The 24,716-nt window shown below is 37.8% G+C and overlaps 1 protein-coding gene across 1 annotated transcript in view; it reads right to left on the bottom strand.

The window, feature by feature from the left end:
• Positions 1-17,675, bottom strand: part of LOC149790457 (electroneutral sodium bicarbonate exchanger 1-like) — a 179,242-nt gene extending 161,567 nt beyond the window's left edge. Inside the window, exons 1-2 of the mRNA XM_089972516.1 lie at positions 17,540-17,675; positions 6,353-6,501 (exon numbers count right to left, since the gene is read on the bottom strand). Coding sequence (XP_089828642.1) covers positions 6,353-6,437 — 85 coding nt within the window. The 5' untranslated portion in view covers positions 6,438-6,501; positions 17,540-17,675. The remainder of the gene's footprint in view (positions 1-6,352; positions 6,502-17,539) is intronic.
• Between the last annotated feature and the right edge of the window lie 7,041 nt (positions 17,676-24,716).

The following is a 24,716-nucleotide window of genomic DNA, read 5'->3' on the forward strand; positions in this document are numbered from 1 at the left end:
CATATGTATTTAAGCATGATTTATTATTACATGTGTACATGTAATGTTTGTCTTTACAATAATTTGATCCTCTTGATGATGCCTCAGGAGAATAGTATAAATAACTAAATTATCCTTATAAATTAAAGTATCATCATCATCATCATTATAATTATTATTATTATTGTGTGTAGTTGCATTTTATTGCACTACAGCAAAATAGCAGCTATACAGTGGCAACTAAAGGTAGAGTATTTTTAAAAATGAGATATAAAAAAAATGAACAATTTTCTTTGTACACATTGGAATTTGTGCACTGAGGAAAGGGTCTTATTGTGGCTTGGAGAGAGGGACTATTGTAGATTGGCAAAGCAAGTCCCATAGTCTCCACCCTCACTCCCCACAGCTTATATTCTGTACGAGGTTTAATAACAACAATCATATAAAAAAATGCACAACACATAATCATTTTATTCACCGATTTTTAATTTTGAACTCAAATGTCACCACGTAATGCCCCAATATTGTCTTCTTCACATTTCAAACCAAACAAAACTTTTTAATGTAAACGAGGAGCCTGCTCGCTATTTTTTTCTGGCTGAAAAAGTCCATTTTTGGTGGCTGGGTGGATGCAAGGCAGACACATACACAAAAAGTAAACTGGTTTTCATCCGATGTATGCAATGCCTAATACTAACATTTCAAATCAAACTGAAAAATGGGGGGAAAACCTGCCCTTACATCTCAATGCACTGGACAACAAATTTTTACAAAAGTCATGTTACTGAAATAAAATTAGTCAATTCTTATCAATTTTTATGTGCTGAACACGAATATGACAGTCAAATTGCAAAATTGGCTCTAGTTTTTTTGTAATCTGCAAGAAATTAATGTTTACATAACGAAATGCATTCCAATAGTAAAAGGTCAACTGTAATAGCCTACCTATAAAAAATCAAGTCATTGACTACATCTTAGATTTCTTCGCCTGTCTCTTGTACAGCTGTTCGGGAGCATCTCTGAGGAGTGTCCAGCAGTAGTCAGCCAGCATTGTAGTGGACCATTTTCCCTGGTATCTTTGTTCCATTGTTGCGATATCTTGATGAAAACGTTCGCCGTGTTCATCACTAACAATACCACAGTTGCTAGGAAAGAAATCCAAATGGGAATGAAGGAAGTGAATCTTTAGAGACATATTGCAGCCAAGTTTCTTATACTTCATCAACATGTCTTCTACTAGTTCCTTATAGTTTTCTGCCCTAACATTTCCGAGGAAGTTTGTAGAAACTAGGCGAAAAGCATTCCATGCTTGTTTCGCGTCACCTTCCAGCAAGTTGTTGAACCGGTCATCTTTGAAAAGCTCTCGAATCTGAGGACCCACAAAAACTCCCTCTTTAATCTTTGCTTCGCTGAGTCGAGGGAATTTTTCATGCAGGTATCGGAATGCTGGCAAAGTCCGGTCAATGGCTTTCACAAAGTTCTTCATCAAACCTAGTTTGATGTGAAGGGGTGGTAGCAAGATTTTCTGAGCCTCAACCAGAGCTGGGTGTTGGATATTCTTCTCTCCAATGGCTACATTCTGCCTGTGAGTCCATTCCTTCCTCATGTAGTGCATTTCCCTTGCTCGGCTATCCCACTCGCATAAGAAACACATGTATTTTGTATATCCTTGCTGCAGTCCCATTAAAAGGGCAACTACCTTCAAATCACCACAGAGGTGCCAGCTGTACTTGTTATACTCAATGGAATTCAGTAGCTGCCTTAAGTTATCGTATGTCTCTTTCATGTGGACAGCATATGCTACTGGAATAGATGGAAGAATGTTTCCATTGTGCAAAAGCACAGCCTTGAGACTCAGTTTCGAAGAGTCCACAAATAGTCTCCATTCTTGTGGGTCATGAGTGATTTTTAAAGCATTCATGAGGCCCTCAATATCGGAACAGAATATCAGATTACTTTCCTTTCTGAAGAAAGGCTCCAATTGCTGGTGGCGCTTTCGATATGCAGTAATTGTGACATCTTCTTCTAGAAGATTCCATTGTTGGAGTCTTGATCCTAGCAATTCTGCCTTGTTCTTTGATAAGTCCAAATCACGAATCAGGTCATTTAGTTCTTCCTGTGTTATTCTGTGTGGGGTTGATGATGCACCACAGTGAAAATCTGGATCACTGCATGCTGATGGACCAGGAGAAGAACAGGTCGACTCACCTTTGTCTTCGTCAGATGAATCAAGAGAATATTCTGCTGGAGGTTCTGGAATAGGAAGTCCCTCACCATGTGGAACTGGTCTCAATGCAGACGGAATGTTTGGGTAGACTATTCTCGACTTCTTTCGCTTCGTTATTCCGCCGGAAAGAGGAGGAACCAAGCAGAAGTAACAGTCATTTAGGTGGTTGCTTGGCTCTCTCCACACCATTGGGACTGCAAACGGCATTGATGACCTTTTGCAATTCAACCACTGTGAAAGCTGTGTTGTACATGTAGCACAGCATATATGCGGAGCCCAAGGCTTGTCTTGGTCACCAACCTTGCATCCGAAGTAAAGATGATATGCCTTCTTCACTTGAGAATTGATACTTTTCTTCTGGTTGGCAAATGTCACTTCCCCACAAATATAGCAAAAATTGTCCGCGGTATTAACACACTTTCGAGGCATTACTGTTCTTTATTGTACGTAAATGGATAAAATAATAAGTTTTATGTAACAGTAGCTTGAACTGTCTCGCACAACGTCTAAAATATTTTAAATGCTGAACCTATCTGATTGGGCTTTATATAGTACACTGCTTACGTCAGCTTCAGCAGCCGCCTGGCATTAGTATAATAGGCCTACACATGTATAGTACACTGCTGACGTCAACTTACTTCAGCAGCCGCATGGCATTAGTATTGCATTGCATCAGAAAATGATGCAATCAACTGTGGATGATGTGAGCATGATGGTATTATGCAATGTTACATCATTATTCCGGATGTTGCTGCAGTCCTACTGGAGAAATTTACACAGTGAAACATAGAAAATGAGGTATATGAATATCTTCAAAACGAGAGCCAATACAAATTTTTCACGGTTATATTCGTGTTCGGCACACCAAAATACTACAGATTAGGGCCTTTTCAAGTCAGTAATGATTTCACTGTTGACCAGTGATGTTATAGAAAAATTATAGCAATCATCCAGAGCTGATGGAAAACAAACAACTACATCACTTGTGCTATCTGAACAACACATACTCAGGTATCTAAATATTGTTGTTGTTGTTGTAGGGTTTAACGCCATTTTTCAGCACAAGATAGGCTATACATGGCGGCCAGTATAATTGGTGGAGGAAGAACCCTGGAAAACCCCAGGAAGAACCACTGACCCACAAGAAGCTACTGGCAGGCTTTCTCATGTACCAACGTTAGCTGAGCCTGAGACTCGAACTCACGCAGACTGAGGTGAGATGGCAGTGATCCATAACAGTGAGCACTTTAGACCACTCGGCCACTCGGGGCCCCTCATGTAAATATGGATGCCATGTTAATTTTGAACTTCCAACAGGATTGAAATGAGAAGGTTCCAATGTTAGGGACTATTTGGTGACAACAGAGTTAGAAACTAGAAATCAATGAATAAAATGAATCATATCTGTACATTTTACATATCCTGGATGCTTTTAGTTTTTAAATCCATAGCGGGCTACAAGCTGCCATGGGGAGTGAGGTTGTGGGTAGAAATTGTAGTATTTTCACATAAAACTCATTTTCATCAGTGTTTTATTTACAAATGGCTTCATGTAAGACTCATCAATGCAAAAAACAGTGAGTCAAAATCCAAACCTACAAGTCTTATTTAAAACCATGATCAGTTTTCAGTAGTTTTTAAAAAATAATTATATTATTTAAATACACAACAAAAATATCAGTTATATAATGTGACTAAAGCCAATAAGAAAATTCCCTTGCCAGAAGCATCTGAATATTCTATATGTGTTAAAAATCTTCTTGATGGGTTCATGTCATCAGAAATAATCTGAGCATATGAGACAAGATGTTTATTGTTGGTTATGTCAGTGCTTTCGTCTGCCATTGCTGTCACAAATGACGTATTTTGCAGGTCACATTCAAGACTATCCTCACCATTTGATTGGCTCTCTAGTAACTCTGAACAGGTAGTAGCCAAGTCATACTGATTGGCAGAATTCTTCAAAATGCCAATGGCATAAATTTCTTCAGCAATTAAGTTGTGTATTAAAGGAAGAAAAGATTTGTCTTTAAAAAAAAGGTATGTCTTCTACACTCAGCCAAGGTACACACTTAAGTAGCACTTTCACTACTATGTCTTGCTTGGAAGAATGTTTGCATGAGCCTGCATTCAAATCTTCCTGGTGTTGTGGACCTCCAATCCTCAGTCTGTGTTCTGGCAACCCAACATACCTTGCCAATGTACTGTTCTGAAAGTTGTTTTTTGCACATTTGTCATGGAGATGTTGTTTTAGCCTCTGTAGATATATGGCAAAACATAAAGGCATCTTCACTGTCACATTCTGTACTTAACTTCTTTTAGAAAACATAGCCACTGAGTTTTCAACCACTGCTGTACAAATTATGTTTTATCTTATGAGTAACCAATACCTCATCTTTGGATGATGAAGGCTTCACTGGTTCAATAACAATACTATTATCATCGTCGGTCATAAATATGGTCCAGAAAATGATTTCATTTGTTTCGGATCTATTTTAATATTTTTGCCTTGGATGCCATTTTCCGTTGAATGCTGACAGATCTTGAACAACGCAAGACATACAACTGAGCGAATGGAAATTGTTGCTTCACTGCGTGACAAAGGGGTGCATAAAATAACAGTTTCTCGTTACAATCACTTTAAAATCACACGTTTAATTTCTGCCTCTTTCTTGGGTGGGGTGATTATATGGTTCTAACATCCTGCTGCTACAAATAATGTGACAGTTACAGGTCCCGTAAGGTCAGCTCCACACTCAGCTGTAACCCTATGTATTATGATAACATTAGGGTAATAAACTGATGTGCGCATGTTTTCACTGTTTGGGAGAATTGTAATCTAGCCATTAAAGTAGTTGCTGTTGGGTTTAACGCCATTTTTCGGCACAGATAGGCAATACATGGCAGCCAGTATTAATGGTGGAGGAAGAACCCGGGGAAACCCCAGAAAGAACCACTGACCCACAAGAAGCTACTCGCATGCTTTCTCACATACCCACACTGGCTGAATCCAAGACTCGAACCCACGCAGACAGAGGTGAGATGGCAGTGATCCGTAACGGAGAGCGCTTTAGACGACTCGGGGGCCCCCTTAAAGTAATAAGATCAAACCTTAATTTTATGCTAATCAGCAAAACATAATATTGAGGTGCCTCAATTTACGTTGCTTGTTGCTGTAGGGTTTAACGCCATTTTTCAGCACATGATAGGCTATAAATGGCGGCCAGTATTAATGGTGGAGGAAGAATCCAGGAAAACCTCGGAAAGAACCACCGATCCACAAGAAGCTACTGGTAAGCTTTCTCACATACCCATTTTGGCTAATCAGAGACTCGAACAAGCGCAGACAGAGGTGAGATGGCAGTGATCCATAACGGAGAGCACTTTAGACCACTTGGCTACTCGAGGCCCCTCTCAATTTACGTACTGGCAATGATTTTTCGACTGAACCTTTATTTTTTACAAATAGGCAAAACAACAATGAAGTGCATCAATTTATGTACCCCTGACAATTTTTGTGCCTCAAATCGGAAATGTCTCCATATTTGACGCATGACACATGGGTAGATAAAAAATCTATGCAAAATAGTAAATATGTATGTAGGTTCATATGTACTGTATCAAGAAAAATATACGAAGCCAAAAATGTCACTCAAGGGAACACAAATATTTGTCCTGTGTGGACAAGTATAATTTATATACAGTTACAATATGCCAACAAATATATAAAATGGGATCAAAAATGACCATAATGAACAGAAATCATTTTACCACAGTGTCCACTAATTCTGGTCCCATTGCTGTTGAAAAATAAATCGACTACGTTCTCTAAGCTGTGTGGAAGGAGAAGCACTATTCCCAAAATGCACACTTTTTAAATACATATTTGCAACAAAGTTTCACCAAAAATGGCATGAAAAAAAACAACACCGTATTGCACATCAGCACCACCCACATATCTTACCTATAAAGTTTCAATAAAATTCTGGCAGTGGAATGGGAGAATTAATGACATGCTTTAGTCACGGAAGGAAAGATGCACACTGGGGAAAAGGCAACATTCCTGCTTTTTGCTAAAGTGTGATGATAATAAATATACCTTTACTTTAAAAACACCAGCCCAAATAAAGAAGAATCCACCTTTACCTTTTATGTCAGCATCACTTGGTACAGAACTCCATGCAAACGACCCAAGGTCTCGAATGGGTGGACCACTTTCTTTGCCATCCATTTTTCTTGGTCAACCGACACTTATTTGTTAAATTCCTCTGTCATATACTCGACATTATCTTGACCTAAAAGATAATAATAATAATAATTATAAGAAGAAGAAAAAGAAGAACAATATAAACAAGAACTGGTTCTATGACTCACCATAGTGAGTCATCATGCTTTTTTATTACATACACACACCCCAAGCACTGATCCAACTGGCTTAACTGGACAAAGCCCAATTTTAAGTTGTATTTTATTCTCTCAATACTTAACTTTACTTACTGAGATCAGATGGAATCTACATCTCTATGGCAAATAAAGCCAAAAGACACAAGAATTTTCAGTTGTAAGTCTGCACACACTCCAGTTTTTTAAGTGAACATATCCATAATTTATTTTCCCTACTTGTTTTCCCTGTTATATTTCAATTTTATTTTTTATATTAATATTTAAATAAAGATTTTTTAAAAATTTATTCCACAAGTAGCATTATTTTCCTTTTCTAAATGCAGTGTTTTACTGGTAATATTGCAGGGAGTATTCTAGTTTCCATTTTATCTTCTCAAAACCAGACATGTGCTTCTCAACAGTCCTCATCACATGTTACTTGCCTTGCCTCAACAGGCAAACTGGCACATACTGGATGCCTTCTACCTAGTTTGGTTCAAGTCTATTAATCAGTTCTGGAAAGCTTGCCTAAAGGTTTTTCTATATTTAGTAACAGCAGCCATATTTAAAGGCAGAGTGTTGTCGTCTGTTTAAATTAAGGACTTCATGCTAGGACACATTTTGCCAAATATGATAAAATTCTGCTCAACAGTTCTGGAGAAGACCTTTAGAGGGTTTTTTCTTCTTATTAAAGGTGGCTGTATTTGATTGTTGATAGTATCATTTGCATAAATTTGAAACCAATCTCCGCAGGATAATTTCAATCAAATTACGCCAAGCAGGTTTTGAAAAGAAGTCATGTTTAGGTATTTCTATTTTTATAAACAGTGGCCATATGTGATGGGGGAAGGTTATGCATAGTTTGTATAAAATTTAATGCCATATATTCCATGATACTTTCTGTAAAGTTGGGTCCAATTTTTTTTAATGGGGTTACATGGGTTATGAATGGGAAAATCAAATAAAATGTTGTACTTTTAATTAATATCAGAGATGATGTAGATGGTAAAATTCTCAACATTCTTTTAAAATTTTAAATTGCCAAAATTTTAAATTAGCTAACCATTCTTTGCTATCCTTGTGCTTTTAACACATTAACCCCTAGCGATGACTTAATGGGGCAGGAGGTAGTAGCCTACTGCTGAGCTCTGTAGCATCATGGTCATGCATGATACACTAAAGTGGGTGGTATTATAAAATGGTTGACAGATGTAGCTCTACAATGATACCAAAATATCTGGAATATCTAGTTGCACTACAAAATACAGATAAAAAAAACTCATTTTTTGGACCCTACTATTTTCTGCCAAAAATTTGCCCGTGGTCAGAATCCAATTTTAAGTCCAGATTTTAGACCTTTTGGTCTCAGATCTAAGGCAAACCAGTATGAACTACAGACAGACAGATGAGCCTTTGCAAAAAAGTAGGATAAGATGGGCATTTGGAATAAAGAGTGGTCTCCATACAAAAATAATGGCTCCATTTAGCAAAAAAAATCAAATGAAAAAAGAACTCAAACTTTTACATTTCTGCTCATGCGCGAGTCAAATAGCCAATGAAAAACGATGTTTCTAAGACAACTAGGCAGTATGTTACTGAAAGATCAACAGGGATTTGGTGTTTTCGAGTCTATTCAGAAACAGCTTTCAAAATGTGTTTCCTACTCGATTTTCAGATGAAAATGACAAAAAGCTCCAAGGGTTAATGTGTTAAAGAAATGAGGGATACTGTAAAAGAGTCAATCTGTACAAGGGGTGTATATGCATGTGTAATGTTATTTAACTCCTACACCATTAAAGCTAGACATAAAAATTTGGTAGATGATAGTCCTGTGTAAATCAATGTTTCTCATGTCTGAGATATGGCATACGTTGAGTGTCAACATATGCGAGACTAAAACCCCTTGGTGTCATTTTTGTGTCTGTTTTACCCCATGAATTTTTGGTATCTGGGTCATACACTGTATCTCAGGAACCATTGAGATCAAACCTAATGACCGAACACACACACCCACAACCATAATAATAAAAATATTTCATCATGTTTAAAACTGCTGTCTTGACAGAGCAAAAAGGCTTGCAATATAAGAAGTAGCTAATTAGAGGCCATATTCTGTTGTGGCAAAATAAATTCATCAAGAATTTGTACTTTTTGGAAGGTCAAAAAATACAAACTGCACAAAAGTACTTCATAATTTTGTTAACCAAACTGAGCAATAACATTGAAAACAAAATTGTTCGCAATTTCCCACACACAGAAGACCTGTACATCACTAGCATATACTCTATATACCCATTTTGTGATTCCCATCACTAATATATACACTGTACTCTATATACTTTTACCCATTTTGTAACTGATTCCCATCACTAATATATACACTGTACTCTATATACTTTACCCATTTTGTAACTGATTCCCATCACTAATATATATTCTATATACTTTACCCATTTTGTAACTGATTCCCATCACTAATATATACTCTATATACTTTACCCATTTTGTAACTGATTCCCATCACTAATATATACTCTATATACTTTACCCATTTTGTAACCGATTCCTATCACTAATACATACACTGTACTCTATATACTTTACCCATTTTGTAACTGATTCCCATCACTAGCATATACTCTATATACTTTACCCATTTTGTAACCGATTCCTATCACTATTTCCCACACATGGATGACTTGTACATGTACTAGTAAAAGGTAATTTATTTCATTTTACAAGCTTTTATGCTGAAATAGAAACATCTGTAAACTTTTTCAAACATGTATCATTTTGTCTCACAACTTTTTAATTATACAGTATTTAGTTCTGTGTTTGAAGACGTTTGGGATTTCACTCATCTTCTAGAGTTTCACATTTACAATTCTGGCTGTTAAATAATAACTTTGTGCATAACTGAGAGTACCAACAGCTACTAAATTATCGATAAAGTGGATCTGAAATCATGTTTTACTGTTTATTATCTGTATCAATAATCATGAGTTTACAACTTCAAATGCACTCAAGATTCACTTTTACTGTGGTAAACTTATCAATAGTAAAACTGAATGGTTAGGGGGAGGGCATCACTTATTTGTCGCATTGCAAAGTCAACTTCATTTGCATGGCATGTTGAAACAAAACTTCATATATAATGTAGCCCTGACCTATGGGCCAATCCTTCCTCTCCAAACTGGGCATTTAAACCCAAGATCATAGCTTAAAATCCCTACTCTATAACTTTGTTTCACTTACGTACTTCAAAAAAAAAAACATACATACTCAGCTAATATCTGTCCTTGCAGAATTCCCTGCCCTCAGTGACATGCCCATTTTCAATAATTAGTCAATATCAATCTGTCTGAAGCAGACTTGAATATGTAAATATTTACCATTTACACAAGTTTTGATAAGGGACAACTGTTTAACATTTTACTCTTAATACTTGTATGTCTCCATGATTTACTGAATTTCTAACCATATCCTAGCTAGAACAGTCAAAATTTTAGTAAACTTCTACCAGTTACCTGTGATCCTAATGATAAGTTACCCATGAACCCCATCAAAGGGAAATTATTTTAAATGTGTACAAAAGTGAACTCCACATTTTGTAATTCAAAGTATCCCATAAATATCACTACCTAATGTCATCTGATGCAAATTCCAATTCATCACTGTCTGATAAAATTCTACAATCCTCCAGTGTCTTCTAGTAAATCATCATCGTAAATATCGTCCACTCCCTTTCCTTGGCCTCACTGTCATATGTGAATGCTTATTTTGAGACCGAACTTGAGCTTTGCCAGTAACACTTGGATCATCCATTAAAGGTTGCAACTAAAGCATCGAACCCATGACCTCCCACATCCAAGGCAGATGCTCTAACCACTAAGCCACTGGAGCAACCTAGTCCAGGTTATGGTTTTTATTTTGTAAACATCTGGATCATTCTAGAAGGTTTCTTTCCATTAGCTAATATTTTTTTAAAATAGAAAATAATAATTGTGACCTGAGGTCACAGATCTCGGAAACGCTTAATTACGCATATTTGGATGCCAATTTTTGATCTGGGACACAGAAAATCACTGAGGCGGGAGTCCTCCATACACATGTAATAGATGTGCAGAAAAATTCAAAGACTTGCCAGTCCTGCTTCAGCTACCTGCTTTGTTGATCAATTAGCTGTGCTGATATTTACAATGACATAATTCAGTGACTGAAAGACCCCTTGATGTACATACATGTTGCCATTATAAGAGTACAGCAAAAAGAACATGATGCAATAGTTGAGCTGCAAGTTCAAAGGCTTTGACTGGCGGCGGGTGGGGAAATGTACTGGTATTTGCAGTGATTGAATTCAGAGTCAGAAAGACCCAGAGATGTACATGTGGTCATTTATAAAAGTACATCAAATAAACAACTTTAGCTTTCATTATTGTGTTCATTTCCGAATGTATCGGAATAAGTAGTGCATGAGAATAAAGACATGCTGAGACTTAGACAAAATGCCATTCGTAAATTTGGATAAGTATTTTGAGGTTAAACGGCAAACTTAGGAAGATTGTAACGATATTTAGAAGAGTGCTAAAGCTGCTAGAATCGATAGTTCGGATAGGACACTAGCTACGTGTAATAAAGTGAGTGATGCCTAGCTTAAGTGTTTGGAATAAGTCCTTACTTGGATTAACAAAATTCAGTATCACTCTGATGGACAAACAAGAGCTATTTAAAAGGTACATTGACTGACCATACTTTTATTTAAAATGACCCTCACCTTAGCCCGGATAGTTCTAGTGTTGTCGCGAAATGTATTCATCAATAGATCAGTAGCTAGGCCTAGGTTTGATATAAATTATGTTGACAAACAAACTCTTGCCCATTCACAAGCATTATGTTTTGATAGCTGATTAACCATTAACCCTTTTCCGAGTAAGGTAGCAACTATCAATTTCCTGCATGATATCCTTTGATGATAAAACATACAAACATGTGTTTTAAGATCAGAATCGTTGAAATGAATATATATATAAACTGACTCTTGTACACTATTTCATCATAAAATTAGTTTGAAACTGTAAGTGAACCAGTAGGCCTAACGGGAAATAATGGCGGACTTCGCTAAGACTGGGATGTACCAGTTTATTAGATTGTCTGTTTTCGTAAATCATCGGGTAAATATTTTCAGAAAAATATACAAATCATTGAAAGCAAAGCAAGGTATTATTTTGTTAAAGATTTAACATTAAACTGCAAATTATGTAGGTCAGAAACGTATAGGACAATGCTATGTTGTGGAATTCATGAGATGTGCTTTAACGTCTAAGCTATTTTTCAACTTGACATGAAATACGGAAAAAAACAGCAATCAGATACTATTTAACCACTGCCTAAAATTACTACAAGGACGTAGACAAATAAATAAACCATAAATTTTGCAATCCTGTCAATGGACTGTTGCAATGAAACTATATTAAAGTGAGTGATTACATTATTACGAAAACCTCTCCATCTAAAAATAGATGCAATCGTAGCGAGACCTCTGGGTCATGTAAAGAACTATATAATCTTGTAACTGAGTGGATTTTTTCAGTTCTGCTTTAAGACCTAGCACTTTTAAGTTGTATTGTATGTTGTGTCCAGTATTTCATTATTGAATTCAAGTGATTATTTTCTCTGGAAATAAAAAAGTGCTCTGATAAAATTCTTGGATAGAAACATTCACCAGAATTTATAGTGAATTCAAGCCTGGAATTATATCACTGTGATTCAACAAAAGACTGCTGACTCATCAACACTCTATAAGCTATCAAAGACACATCAGACTTCAGTTTTTGGATTTATTCTGATTTTTATTCAGGACTTTAAATTACTAAGACTTGTGTCTGTAATTCCTTGATTATTTTGGGATTTAATTCGCAATACCATTAAGTTTTTGTTTCACTTTCACTTTGTATTCTAGGGAAATAAATCTTCTGTTGAATTTTAAAGCTTGTTGCCTTTCACTCTTTTCTGTTACTTATTTTAACAGCATAGACTCATAACAGTATTAATATTTCATTACATAAAGTCAACCTTTCATTATTATTTTAGTTCAAGAAATGAGTATGCTATCTTATCTATTAGAGGTGAAGCCATTAATCGATATATCAATATTTTCTCCATATTGATACAAGATGTGAAGAATCAATACAAAAGGATACTTACCCTATAAATGTTTACTATAGCATATTCACTGTGTGACACCAGAAATATTGACATACAAACACAGTCTGATTATATACAAAGCAATTGAGAAACATCGCACACAATTGGCTATTATATGATCTGTAAAGGACTTAAATTGTACATGGGGTACGAGTTTGGAATGTCTCTCTTTTTATGCTGATATACGCGTATGTAATCAGAAACCAAATATGCCACTGGGTAAAAAAAATAAGTAGCATAGAATCAGTAAGGGGGCAGATTCCAAACTTAACCACAAGTTATAGTCACTTTGCTAACTTGTAGGAAGCAAGTGTGTGTCATTAATAATTTCCTTATTTACTCACAGAAAGTAGTGTCCATGTCAATGGTAGTTTTTTTTGCATCAGTAGTAACTACAATATGATGGAACTGATTAGTCATCTCCGAGACCACTCCAGTGGCCTAACTGGTAAGCGCATCTGCCTCAGATCTTGCAGGTCACAGGTTCAAACCCTTGACTTATAAAAATGGTACTAACAGCTGCCTCACTTTGCACTCAGCATTTAAGGTTAGTGCTAGGACTGATTGACCTGGTGTCAGGATAATATGGTCAGGTGGGACATGATGCCCAAGTGCTCAACCACTATATACTGTCAGTCACATTACTCAAATTGTGAAAACTACATTAAAAATCCAAACACACGCACACTGTCTATGCTACCACACTTGGATTTTGTTTAATAAAAATTTTCCTTTCAGAATGAAATGCCACTAGTTCAGTTTTTAAGGTAACACCATAATGCCTTTCAAATTTAAGTAAATACATGAAATTGGGAATAAAATGTATTCAAAGCATCCATGCAGTGCAGAACAATGGGTGTGGTGACAAGATTAATCTTGCAACTCACCAAATGGATCAACCTGAAAAGGCTCAAAAGGTTGAATAAAATTCACTGACACGTAACACATGGAAGTATTTGTCTTGTAAGGAATAAGAATGGCATATGAAAAATCTATGTCTGACTGTAATCTGCAATCAATATGCGAATACATATAAAATGGCACTACCATACCTAAAGATGTGATTTTGATTTTTTACGTAGCTTTAACATTTTTTCAGTCATATCGCTATGATGTCTGCAATGTGGCAGTTTACAGCAATGTCTAGCACTGGGGCATCATGCCACAGACATGTAGCATGATGTCCCACCCAGTCACATTATCCTGACACCAGGCCGACCAGTCCTAACACTAACCTCTTAATGCTGAATGCCAAGCGATGCAGCTGTCAGTACCATTTTTGTAAGTCTCTGGTATGACTCGGTCGGGGATTGAACCCACAACCTCCTGCATCCGAGGCGGATGCTCTAACCATTAGGCTACCGGAGCGGTCATACCTAAAGATGAAAGACCATCAACTTCATATGTGAAACAATAACGTTTCATATTATTGTAGGCTGTGTATCATGAATCACATCGTGTATGGTTTGACCCCCAATATCCATGCAAACTTAAAAAGTTTCCTAAACACATCTAATAAACCTGTTTTATAGCGAAAATGAACTTTAAGTATAAAAGTACATGAAGATAAATTATATATATTAAAACATTAAAATTAAAAAACACTTCTGCTATTGGTTATTTAATTTTTTAGTTCAAGATCCTTAATCTAAACATCTCCACTATACCACTTACTTAAAAATCTATGTATTCCCAAGAGCCTTTTTAACCCACCTATTTATCCATGTATATGTTCTTGCTCTTCTAACTATAATATATCAATTCTAACACTTCTGGTTTTGTAGTTGTCATGGGTTTAGTCTAGTTTTCAGTACATGATGGACCCTATATGACAACCAAAATATTTGGTGGAGGAAAAACCCCATTAAGAACCACTGATCCACAATAAGCTACTGGCAAGCTTTCTCACATGCCCACACTAACCCAGTCCATGGCTCAAACCATGCTGAAAGCAGATAGATGTCAGTGATCTTTAAAAGCGATAGCCTTAGACCACTCTGTCACTCCTTCTAGTTTTGTATAATAAAGCATCTATATTTTAAATTAGAATGTTTTATTGTGATATTATGTTGTAATATTTTGGGAGCACTCAAATCTCTGAAGGGCACCATTTTTCCAGTGGGCTTGCTCTGGATAAGTTAAACCTGTAACATATTTGGAAAGTCCTGCACTCAAATTAGGTGACCTAGCTTTGGTATGATACAAGTTCTTCTCTTCCATAAATGCATCCAATAAATATTTTTGGGACTGTAGATTAAAATGGGTCTGACATAAGGTAATGAATGAAAAACATAGCTGCCAACCTTCCAGGCTCACAATTAGTGAAAACAGGGATAAAAAGTCGTGAATTTGGACATGAATTAGTGAAAAATTCCATGACAATAATTTCATCCACTCTGACCACTTCATCCACTCTGACCGCCAATACTACACTATATCAAATTCGCAATATAAAACAAAAACCCTACATATATGCAGAAATATTTATTTATCAAGACATGATGCTGTGGCAAACCTGAACTTCCTCAAATGCTTTATCGTAAATTTGTTTTCTAAACAGTTCAGGCTTCTTGCCTGCTGGTTGATCTTGGTGACTAAAATTGCTGACAAATTTTCTCAGCTAAGGAGGCCCTAAAGTCTGTCTTATTTTTCCTCACTAGAGAAAATACTCTTTCGCTGTCACTGTTGCTGTGAGATATGCACAGGAGCTGCAGCACTTTTGGTTCTTCCACAGGAAAATTTGGAAGCGATTTTCGAGTCCGGGAACATTTGTCAGAACAAATGTTTAGCATGGTCTCCAACTGATAAAGGTAGATTGTGTTCGACAAGAAAACTCACAAATAATGCTTCAGCGTTGGTAGCCTGCAGGTCTTCCGCCAATGGCTTAAAATACTCCAGAGCTGAAATCTGCGAATTCTTAATTTTCCCAACTTTTACATTTTCTTTGCAACTGACGTGCTTCCTCACATCGTCTCTGCAATGGCACACTGAGTGCAAAAGCATGATGAATATCAATGTTTAATGACAGAATGCACAGCCAATTTTTGATATATTGCAAATTAAACTTCACGTTTTGAGTAATACATTTCTTTTTCCTTGGTGGTGAAGACATTTTCAAGATCTTACATGCGATGCTGAACAGTAACTCAAATCAGTGTTGGTGACGCATGCGCAGAGCAAAATTCCAGTTAGGCCTCAGTTTCTCTTAAAAGCATTTGTAAAACTACTCTTATACATATAGATTAAAATAGGCTAAAATGCTTGCTACCGGGCCAACTGTACTAATCGGCTGTAGATGTAAAAATATCGCGACCAGCAGTACCAGACCGTTTCGGCAACTGCGAATAGCACGACCAGCGCTTAACTGGAAATAAGTTATTTTTATTAAAGATTTAAAATAATTGAGGATTGGAGAATTCGTGAATTTTTGGCTTGTGGCATGAATCTGTGATTTGCTGAAAAAGTCATAAAATTCACACCAAATTCGTGAGGGTTGGCAGCTATGGCAAAGGAAGAAAAGATACAGAACTTTCCATTTTAATATTCATTGGCAATGCATTAGGTCTTAAATGTGCAATGGAGTTTTTGTGAGAAAAGGTGTCAAATGGAAGCTTTTTTCAAAACAGAATCATAAAAATATTCATTGAATTTATACCTTTCAAATTAATAACAAATAGTACTACTGTGTTTCCAATAATTATAATTGAGATATAGCCATAATTTACACTTTTATATCATATTCCTTCAAACTCCAATAAGGGTTATTTTTGGTGAAACTGAATCATCACAAACTATAAATTTTTATAAATTATTCTGGCTATTTAACCCTATGTTACTTCAAACATCATTCCATTTTCCATTATTAGGGTTGGTCTCATGTTACATCATTTATTGTATACAGTAATTTTAGTTTACAATGTAAGTAAATAATGTATTCTTAATCAAGAGTTTGGTAAAGATAAAAAGCATAATTTACTTAGTTACCTATAATACATACTTGATTTGTGTGTCTGTGCATGTGCATACGTTCCTGATCCTAATCATTTCCATCCAGAAAATTGTTCACAAAACCAAAAGTTATGTCAGATTTTACAACAATGTAAAATACTGATGAACCAGATTGCAAGACATGAACGAAAAGAAATATAGTACATGCATGACAGGTTAATTGTAAGCAACGATACGATCCCGTGTTCTCTTCTGGTAAATGCATCCTCTAACAAGTATTAGAATTTAAGTGGAAATGGGTCTGACATATTGATGGGTAACGAATTACCACGAAGAAAATATAAATCCTCTTCCATATTCGTTGTCGAAGAGATAAATAAACATGAACCAATATAACCCTGATGAACGATACCTTTTTAAACACTGGTATCGCGCACCCGGCATTCAATATCAACAACGCCAAGTATCTGGACTAGATTCATACTGCAGGCAATTTTACATACATTTGAGGTAAATAAACATTCGCTTTACATAAAATAACGTACACAATTTGGAAAACTTCACTTTCACTGTATTACCCAACCATCTTATCGTAAAACAGTTTCAAAACATCGATCCTCAGATTCACCCTGTTCGGCCATTTTCTTTGCACACTGAATTAAAGTTCCAGCTGATCTTCGATTTAGGTTATTCAAGGTCATTCTTCACATTTAAGATGCTATTTACAATGAAATAAATGGATTAACAAAATTTTGTTTAAGAAGAGTGTATGAAATTATTAGGTTAAAAAGCACTTACTTTTAGTTTCAGAATAAATAAAAATCCCAATTTTTCACCGTTATGAAAGGATGAATGCAGTATCTGAGCATTTATACGGTACGCAGCGATATATTCCGAATATCAAGACTGTGCTTTAACGAAACGAATATTTCAATACTAATCAGCTGATTTCAGTATTCTATCTATTTTAAACAATACTCTACTTATAATTGTTTTTTAAGCTGTATGAAGATACTTGGATTCAGTATATACCGTCTGTTAAGTACTAATATCTATCTAACATTAGTTTAATATAGTTTTTCTTATCTACTTTTATCTACAAAGTTATCGCACGTGATACTCTAATGACCTTTTTGTCAGTAGGTCACGCCTACGGTAAATTTGAAGTATTAGTCATTTGATATCAGATCTTTAAACATTACGCGGAGGATGAGTGGAAAAGTACACAAAAGAACAGATTCGTCTATGGAAAAACACGCAAGATTGAAGAGATGGATATTGATGCTTCGACGAATGGACGAATGAACTGAGAAAGATTACAGGAACACGCTGGGTTTTCTGAGTAATGAGGCAAACGCAGGATTTTTGGACAACGGCTTGAACAATATTTCTTTCTTTCTTTCTATCTCAGCACTTGAATGCACGTTGAAATGATTATCCGTCTTTGCGTGCGTTATTTTAATACAGCGTCAGTGCAGGAGAATAATAATTCATGTTTTGGCGACTTCCATATAACGTCAAGCGGGGTGGGTGGGGATAACTTGTGTGACGGTGTATGAAGATGGAGATTAGGGCTTTTTTAAAAAATAAAATGTAACGTCATAAAAACACCAGCCCCATCTACCAGAATATAAACTACGTAGCATCGCATTATCACCATAGGAGTAAGAGAACATTGAAACATAAAACCATAGATGCCTACAACTTTATTCCTTGGATTTTAAGTCTTTTTCCTGTTCAGAGTTGTGTTCTTTAGTATAAGTTTTCAAAGTACTAAAACCGGATTAATCAAGATTTGTGTAAAGTATTCAGTAATTTAGAACGCAATGTTGTGTTGTGCTGTTCTTCATCACAAAGTGGTTTCAAAACAATTTTATTTTTGAACATTTATAATAGGCGCTGTGTGAAAGCTTTGTGACGACACATATGAGGGGATCTGAGTTTTTGTGAGAAATGTGACGAGGGGGAATGAGTATATATTACAAAATCGGCCAAATTTGCGTGCAGCCTTATATGGATGGCCCCCACTAACAACTAATGGGAAATGCTGAGTATGTGTGATGTAGGTTTTAGAATGTTATAAGTAAGATGTGGGGGAGGGTACAATTCAGGGTCTATGGGACTTCTATGTTAAATTTAGGGACAAGGGGAATTTAACATGGGAAATTTCACATGGCTGTTTCCACTGTCCCTAGATAGTCCCAATCATCCATAGAATTTTATCAGTCCCAAGATAGTCCCAATCTTGGGTGACGCCACGGTACTGAACACTGGCAACAATGTTACAAGGGCTGACTTCGAATCGGGCGGAATAGTGTGGAAAGGGTTTGACCTAAATACACGCTACTGTAGGGACAAATAGAAACATATACATATAGACGTGGTTAGAGACAGGATTAGCGACATTGACAGAGACATAGACCTGTAAAATAAACACATACACATAAACGTACGTGCGCATACATACTTGTACAAACACACATACATAGATTTATGAACATAAATATATCACAAAAAAATCAACAATTTCTTTAGGCAAGACGGAATGGATATCTTTTCTAGGCAATAAAGTTTGCCCTGAAAAGGGCCTTTGGTTTTTTGTTAACACCACTCAGTTAACATTGAGGGCATCGCACGGATCTTCTTCTCTTCCTCAAACTTCGTCTGACCTCTGGACCGAAGATTAAGACTCTCTCCAGACAGGGGGGCCCAGAGTGGCAGAGTGGTCTAAAGCGCTCTCCGTCACGGATCACTACCATCTCACCTCTGTCTGCGTGGGTTCGAGTCTCGGATTCAGCCGTGCGGGTATGTGAGAAAGCTTGCGAGTAGCTTCTCGTGGGTCGGTAGTTCTTTCCGGGGTTTACACGGGTTCTTCCTCCACCATTAATACTGGCCGCCATGTATAGCCTATCGTGTGCTGAAAAATGGCGTTAAAACCCTACAACAACAACAACTCTCCAGAGAGCATCGTCTCTCCACATAGATCCTTCGTTTCCAAAGGGCTGTCTCTGTGATCTGGTTAATTACCCATGATGATTTGACATACGTGGGATAGTCCGGGTTGAACAGCATCGACGATACGAGGTTAGACGATTCTACGTTCGTCCACATTTTGTAACGAGAACAGGTGAATGGAATGAGTTGAATGAATAGAGGTGATCGAAACGGATTTAGTTCCTTCACCAATCCTAACACGCGTTACAAAATTCAGTCACAGTGTGGAGTCTGTCTTTCAATCTGAAGCGAGCTGCCCGTGATGTCACATTCCCTAGATAGGTGCGCTAGCGTCTGTGCGCAGTGAATCAATGCGGCAGAGTTAGAACATGACGGAAACTAAGAAAACGATGAATTGTGGTGCACTGGCTGTGGAGACAAGGAGTGATGGCATAGCAGCGGCTACTAAAATAACTACAGCCCTTCTTCCAGAAGAGAACGACTTTAATTGGGGTATAGCGGATTTTCTCTCTTCACAAGAATTTGTGCCGGTACCAGTACCTTCGCCGCTTTCTCCTTCCTTACCGTACGTCGAGGATTTTAAACAGAGACAGAAAGAAGAATTCGATTAATTTTTGCAACAGCAGAAAAAATCAGAACAAGCCTTTCTTGTTCAACAGCAACAGCGAGAAGATGAAGCAAGAAGAAAACGACTTGAAAAAGAAGACGAAGCAGAGAAGAAACAAGATCTAGGAGAGAAAGAGGACAGTGAAAGTCAAACGGTGACAGTACTCTTTGACATTTTGGCAGAGTTAAGGAGTCTGAAAGAAATGTATCAGACACCTTTAACACGACCCGAGAAAAAGACCTTCCCGGGCCAAACACGCCAACCCCGTTCAAAGTCCCCACTACGCCTGAGGTACCAACACTTGTGATTTCTAACAAATCATCGACAGCAACAGGTCCAGAAGTAGGCATTGGCAAAGGGATAAAGCAGTTAAAGACCATTACTACCCGTTCCTGAGTTGTTTTTTATATAAACAAAAACAACAACAAACAAACAAACACCCAACGGTCCTTTTCTGGCCCACTCACCTCTCTTGAAAAGAGACTTCTCCATGTTTGCCAAAATCAAATAAAACTCAAAGCCCTTTTTTTTTACCGTGATGGACGTGTTTGAGTGTAAGTGTAGGTTCTTATTATAAAGATCAAAACGATGAGACACGTTTTTCTTTCTGTTATATTCTCTATAAAAATTTACAATCCTATGTCACAACACATCACTTTAGAAAGTTAATTTTTCTTCTTTGTCTTTTCACTCTCTCCATTTTTGAATTCCTAAACTGCCACAGGTTTTTCCTTCTCCTCCTCTTCTTCCTTACTTTCGTCTCGTCTTCTCTTTTTCTCTTTATGAACATGTCTGGGTCCTTCTTCTTGCTCTGAACCCCTCTCTATTTCCTACTCCTGTTGTTTCTTAGGGCAGTCTGAAGACAATGATAACAGGTATCTTAACCTTTGTCTCTTGACACCTGTCTCGCTTTGACGTTGTGGATATTCTGAAGACCAACGCCCTTTCTCCTTACAGATATGCAAGTATCTTGATTTTTATATCGAAAGGAGGGGGAGTAGCCCGTCGGCTTCTCTGAAGAAAACCTTCGTTTGACACCTCGCAAAGCTCTGATTAGAAGTTCGATCTCTGTTGGCTCTTCCATCGTTCTGGTAGAATTGAGAGTGAAATGAATACTTTGAGGGAAGACACTGGCCCTTTATATAGGGAAGACACTGGCCTTACATTGATATATAGGGGACCATAGCGTTTAAAATGTAGTCATTTGACATTTTTCAATAAAGCTGATATGATCGCCTCATTTCGTGAAGAAAGGAGAAGAAAGAAAGACGCAGAAACGTGACCTATCGCCTCGCACAGTAGCTGAATTTATGGCTCAAATCCATGCCAGCGATTTTAAATATGACATGTGTGAGCCAAAATCCAGACCCAGCGAGTCTACGTCAAAGATTTCATTTATCACGATGAACATTTTGATGCCATTACCAGTATCTCCGCATTCCTGGGATACGGTTATTATGTGACTATGGCTATCACAATTGAGAGCAACACAAACATTGTGGATCGAAATGCTCTGGATGTTTTGCCTCTCAACCCTGTCTTGACGAAGGACAAGAATGAGTGCATTGCCCTACTTGTCAACGCACCTTTGTCAGCCCTACCTGTTACAAACAACATCTGAAGACGCAAGGTTCACAGCGGAAAAGTGCTTGTCAACTCCTAATAGTGTGCCCTACTTGTGGACAATGCATACGTACCAATAATGCCAAGGCTCACATGTGTTCAGAAAAGAAGCGATGTAACATGTGTCACCAAATCGTGGACTTGGAACACGAATGCTACATAAAAAAATACCATTCCAAACATCAAGAGGAAGATGACCACAAGAAGAAAGGCAATTTCATCCTTTTCTATTTCGAATGCATTCAAGAGACTAGTATTCACATTCCTATTTCTGCGTGACTCCAAGCATGCGAGAAGTGCATCCAAGAGCCTATCTTCAGTCATTGCCCTAACTGTAGCAAGATTCCTGGAAGGCGTGAAAAAAAAAAATCTTTCGAGGACCGAACACGCTAGCCGATTTTGCCCAATGGATCTTTGGCCGCGTCGACGAGACGTGGAGCCAAGAGGACATCGAACATTACGGAGATTGTCATCGCCATACCACGGTAATGGCTCACAATTTCTCGGGGTATGATGGGCAATTTCTTCTCAGATACTATACAGAACAAAGTACCGAACGTCCGAAAGTGACTTTGAACGGAGTCAAACTCATTTCCATGTAAGTGGGACAAGTGCAGTTTAAAGATACGATGAGTTACTTGACCATGCCTTTGAATCGAATGCCTAAAGCGTTTGGAATGACAGAAATGGCCAAAGGCTATTTTTCCACACTTTTTCAAACCGAAGCCAAACAACACGCCGTTCTACCCCATTTGCCTGAGAATCACTACTACGACCACGACAACACTCACACCGAACAACGAGAAGCTTTCTGCGCTTGGTACCACACTCATACATCGGACCCTTTCGACTTTCAGGAAGAAATGTTAAAGTATTGTCGTTCCGACGTGGACATTTTACGGCGTTACTGTGCACAATTTCGAGAATGCACCAGTGCCAAAACGTGTTCTTCAGTGTACCGCCAACGATTCATGCCCGAAAACACACTGGCTGTCATACGCCCTCAAATGACGAACTTTATCAAACGTCAGTACTCGGTCAAAACCCTATACTGGTTACATTATTTGTGCGACAAGGAAGACAAATGGATCCAACATGCCTGCAACGGAGGAGGAGAAAAGACCATCAGAAGGTATTCGATGGATGGTTGGGATTTAGAAAACCCAAAGATCGTGTACGAGTTTAACGGGTGCTTAAATCACGGATGTCCCCTCTGTTACCGTCAACATGACACCAAAAATCGGTTTTTACAACGGACTATGGAAGACTTGTACCAGGCCACTTGTCAGCGGCGCTTCAACTTAGAACACCAAGGATACCGACTTGTGGAAATGTGGGAACACGAGTACGATCACCGTTTGAAAACCGATCCCGAGTTTAAACGCATATTGGAAAGTTACAAGTTGGAGGACCCACTGAACCCACGAAACACATCGACCTGGACAACATTCGACAATACGAAGGATTGATTAAATTCAAAGCTTTGCCTCCCACGGACTTGTATCATCCCGTTTTGCTTCACTATTGCCAAGGAAAACTGATGTTTCCCTTTTGTCGTACTTGTGCCGAAACGTGCAATTAAGACCAGCCTTGAGAGCACCCCCAGGAAGAACGCGCCTTGACAGGAACGTGGGTCAGCGTGGAATTGTTTAAAGGTCTGGATCTGGGATACCAATTGTTAGAAGTGTACGAAATTTACCACTTTCCCAAGAAGAAAAAATACCACAAGCTCGACGAGACTCAGAAAGGCATTTTCGCGGACTACGTGGATGCTTTTTTGAAACTGAAACAAGAAGTCAGCGGCTATCCTTCCTGGTGCTACACTCCCAAATCACAAAAGAAATTCAAAGAGAAATACTGAGAGCAGGAAGGCATCACTTTAGACCACAGCGAGAAAAAAGAGAGGATAGAGTTAGAAAAACAGACCGAAAAGGAAAGGATATGTGGGAAAGGGAAACAGAAAGGGAGAAGATAGAACTTCCTAAAGAAGTAGAGGATAGGAAGTTAGAAAGGGAAAAACATGTGAGGTTAGAGCTTTGGAGATAGAAGATAGAAATAGGGAGAGGGAGTATCAAAGAAATTCTGAGCTGTTACAAACTAAAAAGGAGGGGGAACATGATTCTAAACTGAGAGGTCCAAAACTGACCCCATTTGAGGACGACAAAGATAACATGGATAGTTATCTAAACAGGTTCAAAAGGTACGCCACTGTACAAAAATGCACAAAAGACGATTGGTCGCTTTATCTTAGCGCGTTGTTGAAAGGTAAAGCATTAGACGTGTATGTGCGTTTATTCGCGGACGATTCGCTGCATTACCTCGCGTTGAAAGATGTACTTTTGAAAACATACGAGCTACCCGAGCAAGGGTTTCACGAGAAGTTTAAGTATGGCAAACCCGAGAGAGACGAGACATTCACCCAGTTCGTCAGTAGACGTGCTATTACGTGCAGCAATGTGTGGAATGTGGTAATGTGGTTAAGATATTTGAGGGTCTTATCGATTTCTTGCTTCGGGACCAACTATTGACAACTTGTGGCAAGGAGTTATAGTTGTTCTTGAGGTAAATGTCCTTCACGAGTATATATGACATGGCCACACAGGCGGACTTATTCGCTGAAGCTCGGGGTGGTTCTCCGAATGTAATCTCGCGAGACAGCAAAGCTGGGAATCAGGTCAATGACCAAAAACCCAGAAAACCTGAAAATCCTAATAGGGATAACAAGGGAAGGCATAATGACAAGCAATGTTTCACTTGCAAGGAGTGGGGACATATCTCCCCCAATTGTCC

The sequence above is a fragment of the Sinohyriopsis cumingii genome, chromosome 10, assembly GCF_028554795.1.
Source record: "Sinohyriopsis cumingii isolate HCF-2022 chromosome 10, ASM2855479v2, whole genome shotgun sequence".
NCBI lineage: Eukaryota > Metazoa > Mollusca > Bivalvia > Unionida > Unionidae > Sinohyriopsis > Sinohyriopsis cumingii.